Source organism: Tursiops truncatus, chromosome 4, assembly GCF_011762595.2.
Source record: "Tursiops truncatus isolate mTurTru1 chromosome 4, mTurTru1.mat.Y, whole genome shotgun sequence".
Taxonomy (NCBI): domain Eukaryota; kingdom Metazoa; phylum Chordata; class Mammalia; order Artiodactyla; family Delphinidae; genus Tursiops; species Tursiops truncatus.
Genome location: NC_047037.1, coordinates 78838545 through 78853450, shown reverse-complemented (window position 1 = coordinate 78853450; position 14906 = coordinate 78838545). Strand labels below are relative to the sequence as shown.

The following is a 14906-nucleotide window of genomic DNA, read 5'->3' as shown; positions in this document are numbered from 1 at the left end:
CAGGCATCAGGGGTGAGCCCGCCCAGCCTCTCAGAACAAAGGTGACTAACATCTTCCTAAAGTATTAAAGGAACTTTCCATGAGGGCTGTTGAATTGACCTACACATTTTTTTCCCCAGACACATTTTTAGGAAGTGGGGGGAAGAGGGGGAGGCTTGGGAAGGGTGTGTGTGCAAAGCTTTGCAAAGCTCATCCCAACTTTGCCGAGAGAGGAAGAGAGGCCTACCTCTCCTCCCCATTTGCAGGATAGAATGTGGGAGGATCCACAGCCGCATTCCTCTGCCCCTCCTTCCCCTGAGCTCTCTCCCCTCACTTACTTTATGAGGTCCTCCCTGTCTTGGGAATCAGGGTCTTCTCCACAAATCTGTTTTCTAAATGACAGCTCCCAGGAAGAGGGCAGAGGCGTCAGGTGTTTACTCCAGGCCCCGTGCTTGTCCTCACCCTCTACATCCTGCACGTCTCAAAAAGCAAGGATTGCCACAGAGATCATGCTTATGCCGGCTCCATTCTCAGGCTTGCAAACCCACCAGAAGATTGAGACACCTGTGATTGTGACCCTCCCAGCCCCGCATTTCTCCCCATTTCTGATTAGGAAATGAAATCTAGTTTTCCCACATAGAAATTTTTGATTGCCTTTGAAAATTGTTAGCTTCTGTGGATGCTTTACTTCAATTAAGTGAAAAAGTCAAACAAAAACAACTTGGTGGTCAAAGCTCTGGCATGATGTCCCACTTAGGGAAATGGAGCACGGGTAGTCCAACAGATCGACAGGGAGCGCCTGCTGTGTGGCAGGTGCGTTCTAGGCACTGGGACTCATCACATCCCTGCACTTACGGACCTTACATCTAGCAAGGAAGACAGACAACAAGCAATAAGCCTAATAAATAAGTACATTATATGTATGAGTAATGATGGCAAGTGCTGTGGGAAGAAATGGAGACAAGCGAGGCGGGTTGGAAGGTCTGGGTTGGGGGAGCGTGTTGGAGTCCTCCTCCAAGTGAGACCGGAACAGACACAGCAAGTGTGGCCTAGGATAGGGTCCAGCAAACAGAAGGTGCCCCATAAAGTTCATTTCCTTCCACTTTTCTGTGCCCCCAAATTCTCATTACTGAGGGTTTGAACTTCAGCCTTTACATTCAAGCAAGAAATGACAGTGAATGACCGAACAGCGTAAGAAAACCACACCACAGTTAGGATCTTCAAATTAGAGAATATATTTTCTGATTATACTTTTCATTATATATAAATGCAAAGCAAGTTTCCAGCACTGTGAGGAAATACGAAACTGTGTAAGTCACGTATGCCTGTGAATTCAGGATCCCGAGGATTGAAGTGAGCTTAGGAGCCACTTTTCAAGTATCTCTTGACCTGAGTGGGATGACATAGCTATTATGCATATGAAAGGACTCAGGGAGCTGTAGCAGAAGATTTGTACATTTTTAATATATGTAAACTATACCTCGGTAAAAAAAAAAAAAAAAGATGTAATTACCACTGACCTTGAACTTAGGTATGGCTCCCATGCTGTCAGTCTTGAGCACTCAGCCACTGCACTGGGAGGGGCCCTTGAGCCTGAGCACAGGCAGGACAGAGTCTCAGGACGGGACACAAGGGACTCTGCCGAGGGACACCTGTGTTGTGCAGGAGCCCCGGGCAGGACTGTGACCGCACTGCCTTTACTGAAGCCCCAGCCTCTCCTTGAGGGCCTGGGCTGAGCAGGGAACCAAATACCCATGCCGGAAACAACCAGAGAGCAAGTCCGGACAAGGCCACCAGGTCTCAGGGGCAAAGCTCTTATCCTGCTGAGAAGGCACGGCTTCACGTCGTTCCTGCTTCCTGGCATCAATGACAGGCAGCCGGGTCAAGGGATAGTCTCAGGCTAGGTGGGGAGTGGCTGTTTGCACCCAAAAAGATAGCTGGCTGAGTAAACAGGGAGCCAACCTCTCATCTCCATCTCACTCTGTCTCCCTGTCTCTGTTTCTCTCTCCCAGTGTCTCTGTGACTCTCTCTGCCACACGGGACACACCCAAGATTCTACACCTTTTTTACCAGATACCTACCAAACATCTGAGGATGCACAGAGACCCTGTGTGCCCACATTGTTAGACACCTCCCATCATGAACCCTCAGAGATTTTAGGTGGTTTGTTTTTTCTAGAAAAGCATGCCTCCTGGAAGGACAATCTCTAGGCATGGCTGGGAGGCTGGAGTACCAGAAGCCTAAATAAAACCTGCAGACACAGGTGGGTGTCCCCCTTCCCGAGCACTCACTGGACTGCTTCATTTCCTCTCTGCAGGAGGCGGTGTCCAATTGCCCAGAAGAAGGCCAACTGGCCCGAATCCAGAATGTTATCCAGGAGCTCCCCCCATCCCATTACAGGTAAGAATCCTTGGTAAAAGCAATTCACAGCCTCTCGATGTGATGTAATACCATAGATGCAGGCTAGCATCATAAAAGGGAACAAATTCAGTGGACAGTGGCTTTCCCAGGGCAGGTTGAGGGGAGAGAACAGGTCACTTTTATCAGAGTGAGTTGGTGCCTGACCAGAGACACTGGTGGGAAGGGACAGCCCATGTCTAAGTTACTTTCAGAGCACCCCTCAGAGTTCCACAAGAATCATTCTGATCACAGAAGCCAGCCTCACAGAGATAGTCTAGGTTCTTACCAAGGTTCATAGCACAACCAAATCTATGGAAACCAAGATGGTTCTTTTTTATTTTTCGCGGTACGCGGGCCTCTCACTGTTGTGGCCTCTCACGTTGCGGAGCGCAGGCTCTGGACGCGCAGGCTCAGCGGCCATGGCTCATGGGCCCAGCCGCTCTGCGGCATGTGGGATCTTCCCGGACCGGGGCACGAACCCGTGTCCCCTGCATCGGCAGGCAGACTCTCAACCACTGCGCCACCAGGGAAGCCCCACCAAGATGGTTCTTAAACAGGGTTTGACTGTTGCTCTTGAGCGTTTGGCTGACTGTTCTGTCTGTATGCTCATCAGTACCATCCCCTCCATCATTTCATCCTTTCATTTCATTCTCACAATTTAGCCCCTAATCCTACCGCCTTTCCCATTGCTCCCTAAGCCTGCCCAGCTTTTACCAGGGGGGCAGGTTTTGATGTGGTATAAGGGCTTCCCAGCAATAACAGATGTTATTCATCCATCAAATGAGCTCCCTAACAAGTGCCAGGTACCTGTAGTTGTGAGAATTACAATAAAAGCTGAGATGGGGCCCAGTTTCAAGACAGTATGAGGCAGTGCTGCCCTGGGTGAAAGGAGGCACAGGCTCCCAGTGACGTGAGTCCCCTAGTCTGTCTCTGGCTGGTGCTCCAAGGGCCTCAGCTGACTTCTGTCAAACCCACCTCTTCCCCACCCACAGCCAGTATTCCTGAGGCTAAGAAAATTGCTTCCATCTATCTTGATATCTTCCTGATAGTCCTCCAAAATTCATGAGATAGATAGAAATATTTTAGAGTCTCTTAAACTCAAACTTTAGAAATTATCTCGAGATTCAGGCTTCACACAGGCTCCAAAGTTTCTTACTTTGCTTTTTAAAAAATGAACTGTTACAGGACCTTGGAATACCTGATTCGACACCTGGCCCACATCGCCTCCTTCAGCAGCAAGACAAACATGCATGCCAGGAACCTGGCCCTGGTGTGGGCTCCAAACCTCCTCAGGTAACCACCACCCCTCACCTCACTACCCCAGTGAGCTCAAGGCAGCCCCCAATTCAAACAAAGACTGGACTCTTCAAAACCGAAGCCCCTTGTAGACAAACCTTTGGCTAAGTGGTTGTCGCACGTGGGAATTAAAGGTGATTTTTTAAAAAATAAATTTATTTTATTTTTGGCCGCACTGGGTCTTCGTTGCTGCGCGTGGGCTTTCTCTAGTCGCAGTGAGCAGGGGCTACTCTTCGTTGCGGTGCACGGACTTCTCACTGCGGTGTTTTCTCTTGTTGCAGAGCACGGGCTCTAGCTGCACGGATTTCAGTAGTTGTGGCATGCGGGCTCAGTAGTTGTGGCTCACGGACTCTAGAGCGCAGGCTCAGTAGTTGTGGCGCACGGGCTTAGTTGCTCTGCGGCATGTGGGATCTTCCTGGACCAGGGCTCGAACCCATATCCCCTGCGTTGGCAGGCGGATTCTTAACCACTGTGCCACCAGGGAAGCCCAAATGTAATTTTATTTTATTTTATTTTATTTTATTTTTATTTTTTGCTGTACGCGGGCCTCTCACTGTTGTGGCCTCTCCCGTTGTGGAGCACAGGCTCCGGACGCACGAGCTCAGCGGCCATGGCTCACGGGCCCAGCCGCTCCACAGCATGTGGGATCTTCCCAGACCGGGGCACGAACCCGCGTCCTCTGCATCGGTAGGCGGACTCTCAACCACTGCGCCACCAGGGAAGCCCCCAAATGTGATTTTTAATAGCCCTTTCCTGCTAACCATGGAAACTCTGGAACCCAGAGGTATCTTCTGGCTATTACCAGGATGTGGCCAGTGTTATGGGTCTGTATGTTATAATTTCCTGAAAAGGCCTTTCTGGGTCTTTGGGGCTTCCTTTGCTTTTGTTGGTTTTGGTGGGGTCCTAGCTGTCTATAACCTGAATCAACTGCTTCATATGACTTCATAAATGATGACCTGCCCTTAGAACAATTGTGTGGAGGTGGAAGAAGATCCTATAAAGAAAACAATCAATTCCTATATATTCACTAATATAGTGTTTACAGTTTTGCAAGGTATAATACCTGGTAACTGTTTCGAATTTGTTCAGTTTGTTTGGAGAGTACCTTTAATTGATCTTAAATAGTTGAAGTAATACAAATTAACAAACTATACATTTAGGAACGGGGGCTTGTACAAAAGGCCCACTGGCTCCCCCTTATGCTTCATGGGGTGGGGCAGACTCATTCACTGAATGTGTTTCTTCCACGGTTCAGGTCCAAAGAAATTGAAGCCACTGGTTGCAATGGAGATGCAGCCTTCCTTGCAGTTCGGGTCCAGCAGGTGGTGATTGAATTCATACTGAATCATGTGGATCAAATCTTTAACAACGGTGCACCCGGGTCTCTGGAGAACGATGGTAATGGCTCCTTCTGGCATACACCCTACCAATCACCGTTCTTTGCCTTAGGCATGGGGCCCAAGAATAAGTTAGAGTGGGCTGAGATCTAGCTCTCAGTGTCAACTGTGTGTGTGTGCTGACTACACTGCGTGTGTTTGGGGATCGTGCATACATACATGTGTGCCTGTGCAACAAAAGTGTGGTATGTATGCGTGTGGCTCTAGCATGTTTCTGATCAGTTGCATACATGGCCTATCCCCATGAATGTGGTGTGGTGAACTGGAATACCTTCTGTTGCTTTTAGTGAGTTCTTAAACTCTTCCAGTTATTAGCTAGAGACACTGGCAATATTCTGCTGACTATTAGATTTCATCTTTACTTTCAGTATGATATTTCAGAAGTCCTAAGTGAATTAAGAGGCATCCTATTCATACTCACATATATATTCAGAATGCCTTCTCTTTGCAAGCATTTTTTTAAAATAATTGAACTATAATTGATTTACAATATTGTGTTAGTTTCAGGTGTACAGCGAAGTGTGTGTATGTTATGTATGTGTGTGTGTGTATATATATATATATATATATATATATATAAACCATTATAGTTTATTACAAGATATTGAATATAGTTCCCTGTGCCATACAGTAAATCCTTGTTTATTTTACATATGGTAGTGTGTATCTGTTAATCCCATACTCCCAATTTATCCCTCCTCTCCTTCCCCTTTGGTAACCATAAGTTTGTTTTCTATGTCTGTGAGTCTGTTTCTGTTTTGTAAATAAGTTCATTTGTACTATTTTTTAGACTCCACATATAAGTGGTATCGTATAATATCTGTCTTTTTCTCAAGCACTTCTTGAGTGCTTACTTTGTTCTGCCCTGCATAGGGCACTAGGCACACAGCAATGAGTGTGTGGGCGCATGTATGCAGAGACTAGCCAGCATTGAAACCCACTATATACAAGAAAAATATAGCTATTTCACGCTGGGTGTGATGAGATGCAAGATATGATGTTTCAGTCCTGTAGTCTCATAATAACATAATTAACCCTAGGAATGCACTGGGATTGGTTTATGCTGATTGAACTCATATGAGCCTAATTTGTAAAACTCAAAAATCCAGCTGATCAATAAGCCTGTTAACTACCATTTGTGTGAGGGTGATTTTCCAACATTAGCATACGTCACATAACTGGGAGGGCTTATTGAAACACAGATTACTGGATCTCATCCCCAGAATTTCTGATTCAGCATGTCTGGAGTGCTGCCGAAAATCTGTGTTTCTAACAAGTTTCCAGGTGATGGAGCTGCTGCTGGTGGTCAGGGCCCACACTTGGAGAACCAGTGGTGTATGAGAGCTGTATCTGCAAAATATTTGTATTAGCTGATCAAAGCATTCTTTTCTACTTTGGCTAATATCCTTGGGAAAATCAAGTATAACCATCAAAGTAATCAATTGCAATTAATATCAAATTTTGATTTCTGGTGTAATGGTTCCCACCCCCATCCTGTCCTCCATGTGGTTTATGATCTTTCTTTTAAAATTCACATACCATAAAATTCACCACTTTAATCATTTTAAAGTGTACAATTCAGTGGTTTTTAGTGTATTCACAGAATTGTGCAACCATCACCAGTATCTAATTCCAGAACATTCTCATCACGCCAAAAAGAAACCCCACACCCGTTAAGTAGTCACTCCACATCTTGTCTTCCCACCAGACTCTGGCAGCCATTAATCTACTTTCTGTTTCTGTGGATTTTGCCTCTTCTGCATATTTCATATAAGTGGAATCACACAATATGTGGTCTTCTGTGACTGATTTCTTTCACTTAGCATATGTTCTCATGTATCGGTATTTCTGTTTTTTATGGCCGAATGATATTCTGTTGTATGGCTGTACCACGTTTTATTTATACATTCATCAGTTGATGGACATATGGGTTGTTTCTACTTTTTGGTTATTATGATGCTGCTGTGAGGTCATGTACAAGTGTTCGTGTGAACATATGTTTTCAATTCTCTTGGCTATATACTTAGGAATGGCTGACGTTTCTTTTATCTTTATTTTAACTCGCACATTACGGATGTATTTTTTATTGTAAGCTATATAAATCCTTTTTGAAAGTAAAGGAGAAATAATACACTTTCATTCATTCATCCTTTTGAGTCAACCAATTATTTATTGGGGACTTATTCTGTGCCGGGAACCATGGCAGGCGCTCCACATATATCATCTCATGGTCTTATCACAACAACCATCATAAAGTTATCAACCCTCTTTTATACATGAAACCAGAGAACCAGAAAAGCTTAGTATCTGGTAGGACTGAACACTGAACCTAAATCTTCCAGCCTGTGCTCTTTCCTTACCTTGTGCTGACTCTGAGAGGAAAAAATAGTTAAACAGATAAATAAACCATTGCGGAGAATTAATGACTCTTGGGAGATGTTCTTCTTGACAGCAGATTCCATTCATGACTGTTAGTGTTAAGGATGTTCCTAATTCCAACCTGGAAATGCCTGTTCTTTTTATGACCGTTGCCTTAATCAGCTTTTGTCCTGCATATTGAAATCCAATTTCCTCTTGAGGCTTTAACTCTTGATTGTCTCCAATAATTATTATTCAGTGCATTTCATTTAAATGTTCTCGTTATGAATTCTTATTGACTTTGGTACCATACTTAATATTTACACAAAATGGAATAAGTCATACGCTCTGGAATTTGAGATTTAGAAATAGGGTTCTACTTCAAATTGGAAAGATTTTAAAAGTCATAGAATCCAACACCTTTAATTAACAGATGAGAGCAGTGAGGCCAGAGAGATTGTGATATGCCAAGGTTTATTAAAACATAAGTATGTAGCATTGGGCGCCTCCAATGTGCAAGACACTGTTCCAGACACTGGGGACGGTATCGAAAACGGCAAAGCCGCTGCCCTGCGTAGAGCTATAGTCTGGCTGCAAAGACAAACAATAAATAAGTTTACAGATAAATACATTATCACTTCAAAGACAATAAATGCCAGGAAGAAAGTACAGCAGGATAATGCGATGGTCAATGACTTGGGGGTATAATTTTGGTACAGAGTGGACATGGCCTCTGAGGAAGTGATCTTTGAACTGAGACTTGAATGACAAAAGAAACCAGTCATTTGAGGATCTGGGGGATGAATGTTCCAAACACAGAGAACAGGGAGTGTAAATGCTCTGAGGTGGAAAGGAGCTCATCGCGTGGCAGAAAGTCAGCCCGTGTAGCTACAGAAATGCAGTCTCCAAAGTGGGGTGCCCCACCCAGGGGACGCCAAAGACCAAAGTATGGGTGTTGGAAGAAACTATTAGAATTCTTTTCCATCGATTTTATTGTATACTTTGTAATTTCTATGATGTTGTATGTTTTCTATTACACATAAAACAAATACAGTGGTATATATGTATAACTTACAACTATATATATGTGTATACAGTGGGAGTATACATTGAAAAAATTTTACTGTATATTTTTATAGATACACCTACCCTACTGAACATCATAGCTTAGCCTAGCCTACCTTAAATATGCTCAGAACACTTGCGCCTGCCTACAGTTGGGCAAAATCATCTAACACAAGGCCTATTTTATAATAAAGTGTTGACGAGCTCATGTCATTTATTGAATACTGTACTGAAAGTGAAAAACAGAATGGTTATAAGTTTACTGCTTGTTTACCCTTGTGATTGCGTGATTGACTGGGAGCTGAGGCATCACAAGAGAGTATTGTACAGAATCAGTAGCCTGATAAAAGATCAAAATTCAAAGTACGGTTTCTACTGAATGCATATTGCTTTCACACCATCCTAAAGCCGAAAAATTGTAAGTTGAACCACTGTTGAAGTTGGGGACTGTCTGTGCATGTTAGCAGTGGAAAGGAGGGAAGTGGCTGGATTCAGGATATATTTTGGAGGTGGAGTTTCAGGACTTGCTTATAGGCTGGATGTGGGGGAGAAGGGGTACATCAAAGACAGGAATCAATGAAAAATACCTGCTCCAGGTTTGGCTTACACAACTGGGTGATCCATGGTGCTATTTACCGATTTGGAGAGGATGGGAGGAGGTACCAGTTTCGAGATAAGGAGCAAAAATCACAAGCTCTGTTAGGAGATGTAAAGCTGGAGATGCCTATCGAACCTCTAAGCAGAAATGATGAGTAGGCCTTAGGATACTGGAGCCTGGAACCATGGCAAGAGGTGGGTGCTAGGTTTCCTGATCCTGCACTTTATGTTTTTCTTGTTGTTCCAGTTGCTCCCAGAATGATTTAATGTTTTAAGTAAATAAATAATTAAGTTTAAAAAAGTCATAAATAATCTAGGATCTATGAACAGATATTGAGTCAATTAAATTTAAATATTTTTAATCTCCTTTGGATTCAGTGGGAAAACTGGGTTAAAGTTGGAAACTTCGCTGAAAAATCTTTAGGATCACAGATTTATCTAATTGTAGTCCTGCTGAATGACGGCCACTCTCTCCTCCTTGGAAACGCCCCAGAGTCACATACAGTCCCATTGTCTGCAAGGCCTTTTGTCAGTGGTTTTATTTCACTCAGAGAGGGTCATGCTCTGCAAAGAGAAATAGTGCTATCGAGGTGCTTTCTGAAAATTAGCTGAGTCCTATACCAAAAGTGATTTCTTAGTGTCAATTGGTCCAAATTACCCTTGAGTCTCTTTACCCCTTCCGAAGTTACAGAAAACTGGCAAGGTTGCCAAAATACTAAGTAGAGGCAAACTTAGACCTCTTCGTTTTTACTTAGATCAGAGTTTCTCAGCCTTGGCCCTGTTGACATTTAGCACTGGATAATTCTTGTCGAGGGGCTGTCCTGTGTATCGTAGGATGTTTAGCCGCATCCCTAGCCTCTACCTGTTAGGCGCCAGTAGCATTCCCCCACACACCTGTGACAACTAAAAATGTCTCCAGACATTGCCAAATGTCCCTGGCTGGAGACAGGGGGTACAAGATTGCCCCAGTTTGAAAAAAAAAAAAAAATTGACTTGGAGAAAAGAGATAATCGTGGACACCATTGATCTGTCATCATCACTTCCATTCTTTAAAAAAACGTACAAGAATTGGCTTGCATACACTTGAAGATGATTAGGTAGTGAATAAAAAGCCACTTATCTCTTAGGGAATAGCATAGCCATAAAATGTCTTTCTACTGCAGAGATACAAGGCTAGGTAATTTCAGGAAAGTCGAGGCTCCAACCTTCAATTCCCCTGGAGCCTTTGTTCTCCAGCTGCGGAGAGGAGGGGTAGTATCCTGCCCTACCCTAGATGAGTGAGGCTGCCTCTGTGGCTGAACACACATTCCCACCTGACCAAAGCATTAGGCAGTTCCCAGGGGCAAATACCCACTACTGTCACTCTGGCCCACAGTAAGTGCTCAATATATTTGTCGTGTGCATGAATGAATGAAGAGTCTGAAAAGTACAGGAATGCAGGCTGCCTTCTGAAGCCCCTGTGTGCCCCCTGGTTGGTCCGGCCAGGAGGGCTGTCAGATCCCCACGTGTAGTCTCTGCCCGATAGACCCCACCACTCCCAGGAGAAGCCCCTGTCAGGAGGTCAGGAGGGGCTGTGGATGGGGGCTCTGGCTGGAGCCAGTGCCCAGGCCTCCTCCCAGGAGGTCTATGAGCTCTTCTTTCCTCTTTACAGAAAACCGGCCGATCATGAAGAGCCTGACGTTGCCAGCCCTCTCCCTGCCCATGAAGTTGGTGAGTCTGGAGGAAGCTCAGGCCCGGAGCTTAGCTACTAATCACCCTGCCCGGAAAGAAAGGAGAGAGAATAGCCTGCCTGAGATTGTCCCTCCCATGGGCACCCTCTTCCACACTGTCCTTGAGTTACCAGACAACAAGTAAGTGTCCTTCTTCCAAGTTCTGGGAGATGTTTAGGTGGAGGGGGACGGAGGAGGAAGCCATAGCGTCTCAGGGCTGTGATGGCAGCATGGGCTGGGGGTGTGGTCTGGGTTGGGGGGTAAGGAAGCATTCCAGAAGAGAAGGGAGCTGCCTCCACGACATTCACCAGCGGCTGATGCCTTCACTCACTGCCCCAAAGTCATCGAGAACTTGAGATCCCTAGTACCATGGTGTGGGTGGGGCTCATAGGCGTCAAGAATCAGAACTAAAACCCTTTACTCCTTAGTTGAGACAAAATAAGCTTGACATTTTCAAAAGGAAGGTTGCAAAACACAAAAACTTGACCCCCTCCTCCCACCCTGCACCTCCCACGGGACCTATGGAAGGCGTAGGGATGAGCGGAGGGCAAGTTGACGGAGAGCACCACTCTGGACTGAGACCTCTGGGAACATGGCACCTGGGGACGTGCATCCTGGCTTCTGTTCCTCCTCTCTTACCTGTTAGAGCCCTCCCTCCCCTCCAAAAACAAACACCATTCTCATTCATATCTTCCCTCCCTTCTCCTTCTCACTTATTCTGTGGTAACCCTGGTCTCCACACATCCCTCTCCCAGCCCCATGCCCCACTGTAAAAAGGAGGCAGTGACTGAAGCAGGGGTCCGAAATCCTAGGCAGACAGTAGGTAGAGGAGCCGAAAGGCAATCTTTTCACTGGAGAGTGTCCGCCTTGCTGTTTCATCAGTGAAAGGAGGTATGAAAACAGACCTCTCAGACCTCTCATCAGTGTCCTCCTCATGATGGCGAGGCTGTTTCCCCCTGGGGAGGGAGAAAGAGTGCTGCCACGTTGCACAGGGGTAGGGGGCGCCTGTCACACTGTGTGCTCTGGGAAGGGCACCTGGAACTCACCTGGCGAGAAACCCCTCTACTTCCTGAAGTGCATGGATGGTTCTCTCTCTCTTTCTCTCTCTCTCTGTTTTGAAAGACTGATCCCCACTGCCCCTCCCCCTAAATCCCTGGAGAATAAGACTTCCACTCAGGGGTCAGGAAGACTTCCTCTGAAGGACAATCAAGTTCACTTTCTCTGTGCCTTCATACCATACCTCAAGGTATGCGATTATGTAAAACCCACCCCAAGGCCTAGTGCTTGAAAACATCAGGCCAGATCCAATAGAAACAACTAAGCACTGCAGATCTGTCTCTGATGGATTGTAAAATCATGCTGTGCTTGAGACCTGGATGTTCTATGAGAACCCTGCAGAGAAAAGGTCCTCTGTGGGGCCCACAGGTTGCAGGGTTTCATCCTGGAACTTGATGAAGTCTGATAGCAAGGCCGGCTAGAGCCAGGCAGGGCCTCTGTGATGAACCCTGGTGGCACCAGGCCCTCTGGCCCAGTCTAGCACTCAACTTTCCCTGCTTCGTCAGAGAAATGAGAGACAAAGCCAGAAACACAGTGACTACCCTCTGCCTTTCTCTGCAGTGACCGCTGACCACATCCAGCAGCCTGCAACTCTCCCAGGCCAGGCTGTCTTCTAAGTTGCTTTCTCATCCACCCCCTTTCCAGTCCACTAAAGTCTACCCCAGCGCCCTCCTCGCCTGTGGATGTCCCAGCAGTGTGGCTGCAGTGCAAGGAGCATAACAGGACTGAGGTCTCTGGCCTTTAGTGTTTACTCCTGTAAAAAAATAAGTATCTTTGATAACCCAGGACTGAACTGCTTACCAGAATTCCCAGAACTGTGGTTGCTTGTGACCTCTGAGTCTGCCACCAACCCCTGTCTCTGTTTGCCCCCTCCCCTGCCTGTAATAGCACATCTTTGTCCTTTCCTCTGGGGAATGTGGTCCTTCACTCTGACTCATGAAAACCTAGCTTGGTCATCATGGGCATCCCCAGACAGGGTGAGAGTCAGGCTCAACTTGGATTTTAGAGAGAAATTTCCTGATATGTCAGAGCTGTTCATAACTAAGAACATGTTTGGGGTATTCCTTCTTAGTTTAAAAGTCCCACTGAAATAGCTAGTTACCAAACTAACCCCCTGTGGCTTGGCTCCTTTAGAAGAAAGCTCTCCAGTAAATCAAAGAAGTGGAAATCAATATTTAACCTGGGACGTTCTGGATCAGACTCTAAATCAAAGCTGAGTAGAAATGGGAGTGTATTTGTGAGAGGACAGAGGCTCTCAGGTAAGAATCAATAGCAGTTATGTTTATAAGATATATATATATATATTATTTTTTTCAGTTCTGTTTCTTAAGTCTTTGGTTTGATTATGTCAAATTCACTCACCCTGAAAGAGAAACTTATAAATTAACTGAAGAGTCTTTTTGGTTTTTTAAAATAATTTTAGATTTACAAGAAATTTGCAAAAATAGTACACAGAGAACCTGTAGACCCTGCACACAGCTCCCCCAAATGTTAACATGTTAGATAACTGTAATACAATGATCAAAACCAAAAAATTAATATCAATATAATACTATTAAATAATTTGCAGACGTTATTCATATTTGGCCAGTTGTCCCTCTGATGTCCTTTTTCTGGTCCAGGATCCAGTCCAGGAACCCGCATTGCATTTAGATGTCATGCCTCTTTAATCCTCCAACCTAGGACAGTCCCTCAGTCTTTCTGACCTTGACACTCTGGAAGAGTTTTGGCCATTTATTTTGTAGAATATACCTCAGATTGGGATTGTCTGATGTTTTCTCATGGTTAGATTGAGGTTATGTCTCAATGTGTCATATCAGGGGGCACATGAAGTCAATATTTTATTGTTGGTGATGTCAGTTTTGAGCACTTGGTTAAAGTGCTATCTACAAGGTTTGTCCCTGTAAAGTTACTATTTTCTTCCTTTGCAATTAATAAGTATCTTGTGGGAGGTATTTTCAGACTATGCAAATATCCTTTTTTCATCATACTTTCATCCATGCATTTTAACATCCATCAGTGGTCCTTGCCTGCAACAGTTATTACTGTGGTGTTTGCCAAATGGTTATTCTCCATTTCCATCATTCCTTCTACATTTATTGAACTCTACTGTAAGGAAGATCTGTCCCTTTTCCCCCAGGGTGAGGGTCATGATTTTTATTTTTTTAATTATTTATTTTTGGCTGCATTGGGTCTTTGTTGCTGTGTGCAGGCTTTCTCTAGTGGTGTTGAGCGGGGGCTACTCTTCGTTGCGGTGTGCAGGCTTCTCATTGAGGTGGCTTCTCTTGTTGCAGAGCACTGGCTCTAGGTGCGTGGGCTCCAGTAGTTGTGGTGCGTGGGCTCAGTAGTTGTGGCTCACGGGCTCTAGAGTGCAGGCTCAGTAGCTGTGGCACAAGGGCTCAGTAGTTGTGGCTCACAGGCTCTAGAGCGCAGGCTCAGTAGTTGTGGCACATGGGCTTAGTTGCTCCACGGTATGTGGGACTTTCCCGGACCAGGGCTCAAACCTGTGTTCCCTGCATTGGCAGGCGGGTTCTTAACCACTGCGCCACCAAGGAAGCCCCAGGGTCATGATTTTTAAATAGGAATGCTGCCCTGTGGGAATTATATCTGAGTAGTGAATAGGAATTGATGCAGGAGGGAACTGAGGGAACCACTGTATAATGGGGAATATAACCAGTCCGGCTGAATATTGTGTCAGAAAGCGGAGGCCATAGAAATTTGCCACAAAGACATTTAGTGTTATAAATTGAAAGCATAATTGTTTAAAAATGAGGGCAATTGTTATGAAAGCAAGTAGTAAAAGGTAAATGTACAAATGTAATGAGCAAACTTGATTGAATACTAGTTTGAAAAAAAAAAGGACTACAAAAGATAATTTGGGGGACAAATAGATTGGATTTTAGATGATATTGAAGAATAGTACATTCTCATAGTGTGCTGATGGTTCTTAGGAGACATATGCTAAAGTTGAAGTATTTAAGGATGAAGTGTCAAAATATTGAAACTCACTTTCAAATGATTCAGCAAAACATATGTATGTAGGTAGATA

The 14906-nt window shown here is 44.9% G+C and overlaps 1 protein-coding gene across 1 annotated transcript in view; it reads left to right on the top strand.

Moving 5' to 3' along the window:
* The window catches only part of ARHGAP31 (Rho GTPase activating protein 31), a 112756-nt gene that overhangs the window by 73460 nt on the left and 24390 nt on the right, over positions 1-14906 (top strand). Inside the window, exons 4-8 of the mRNA XM_033855813.2 lie at positions 2297-2379; positions 3565-3672; positions 4931-5073; positions 10744-10942; positions 12992-13116. Coding sequence (XP_033711704.1) covers positions 2297-2379; positions 3565-3672; positions 4931-5073; positions 10744-10942; positions 12992-13116 — 658 coding nt within the window. The remainder of the gene's footprint in view (positions 1-2296; positions 2380-3564; positions 3673-4930; positions 5074-10743; positions 10943-12991; positions 13117-14906) is intronic.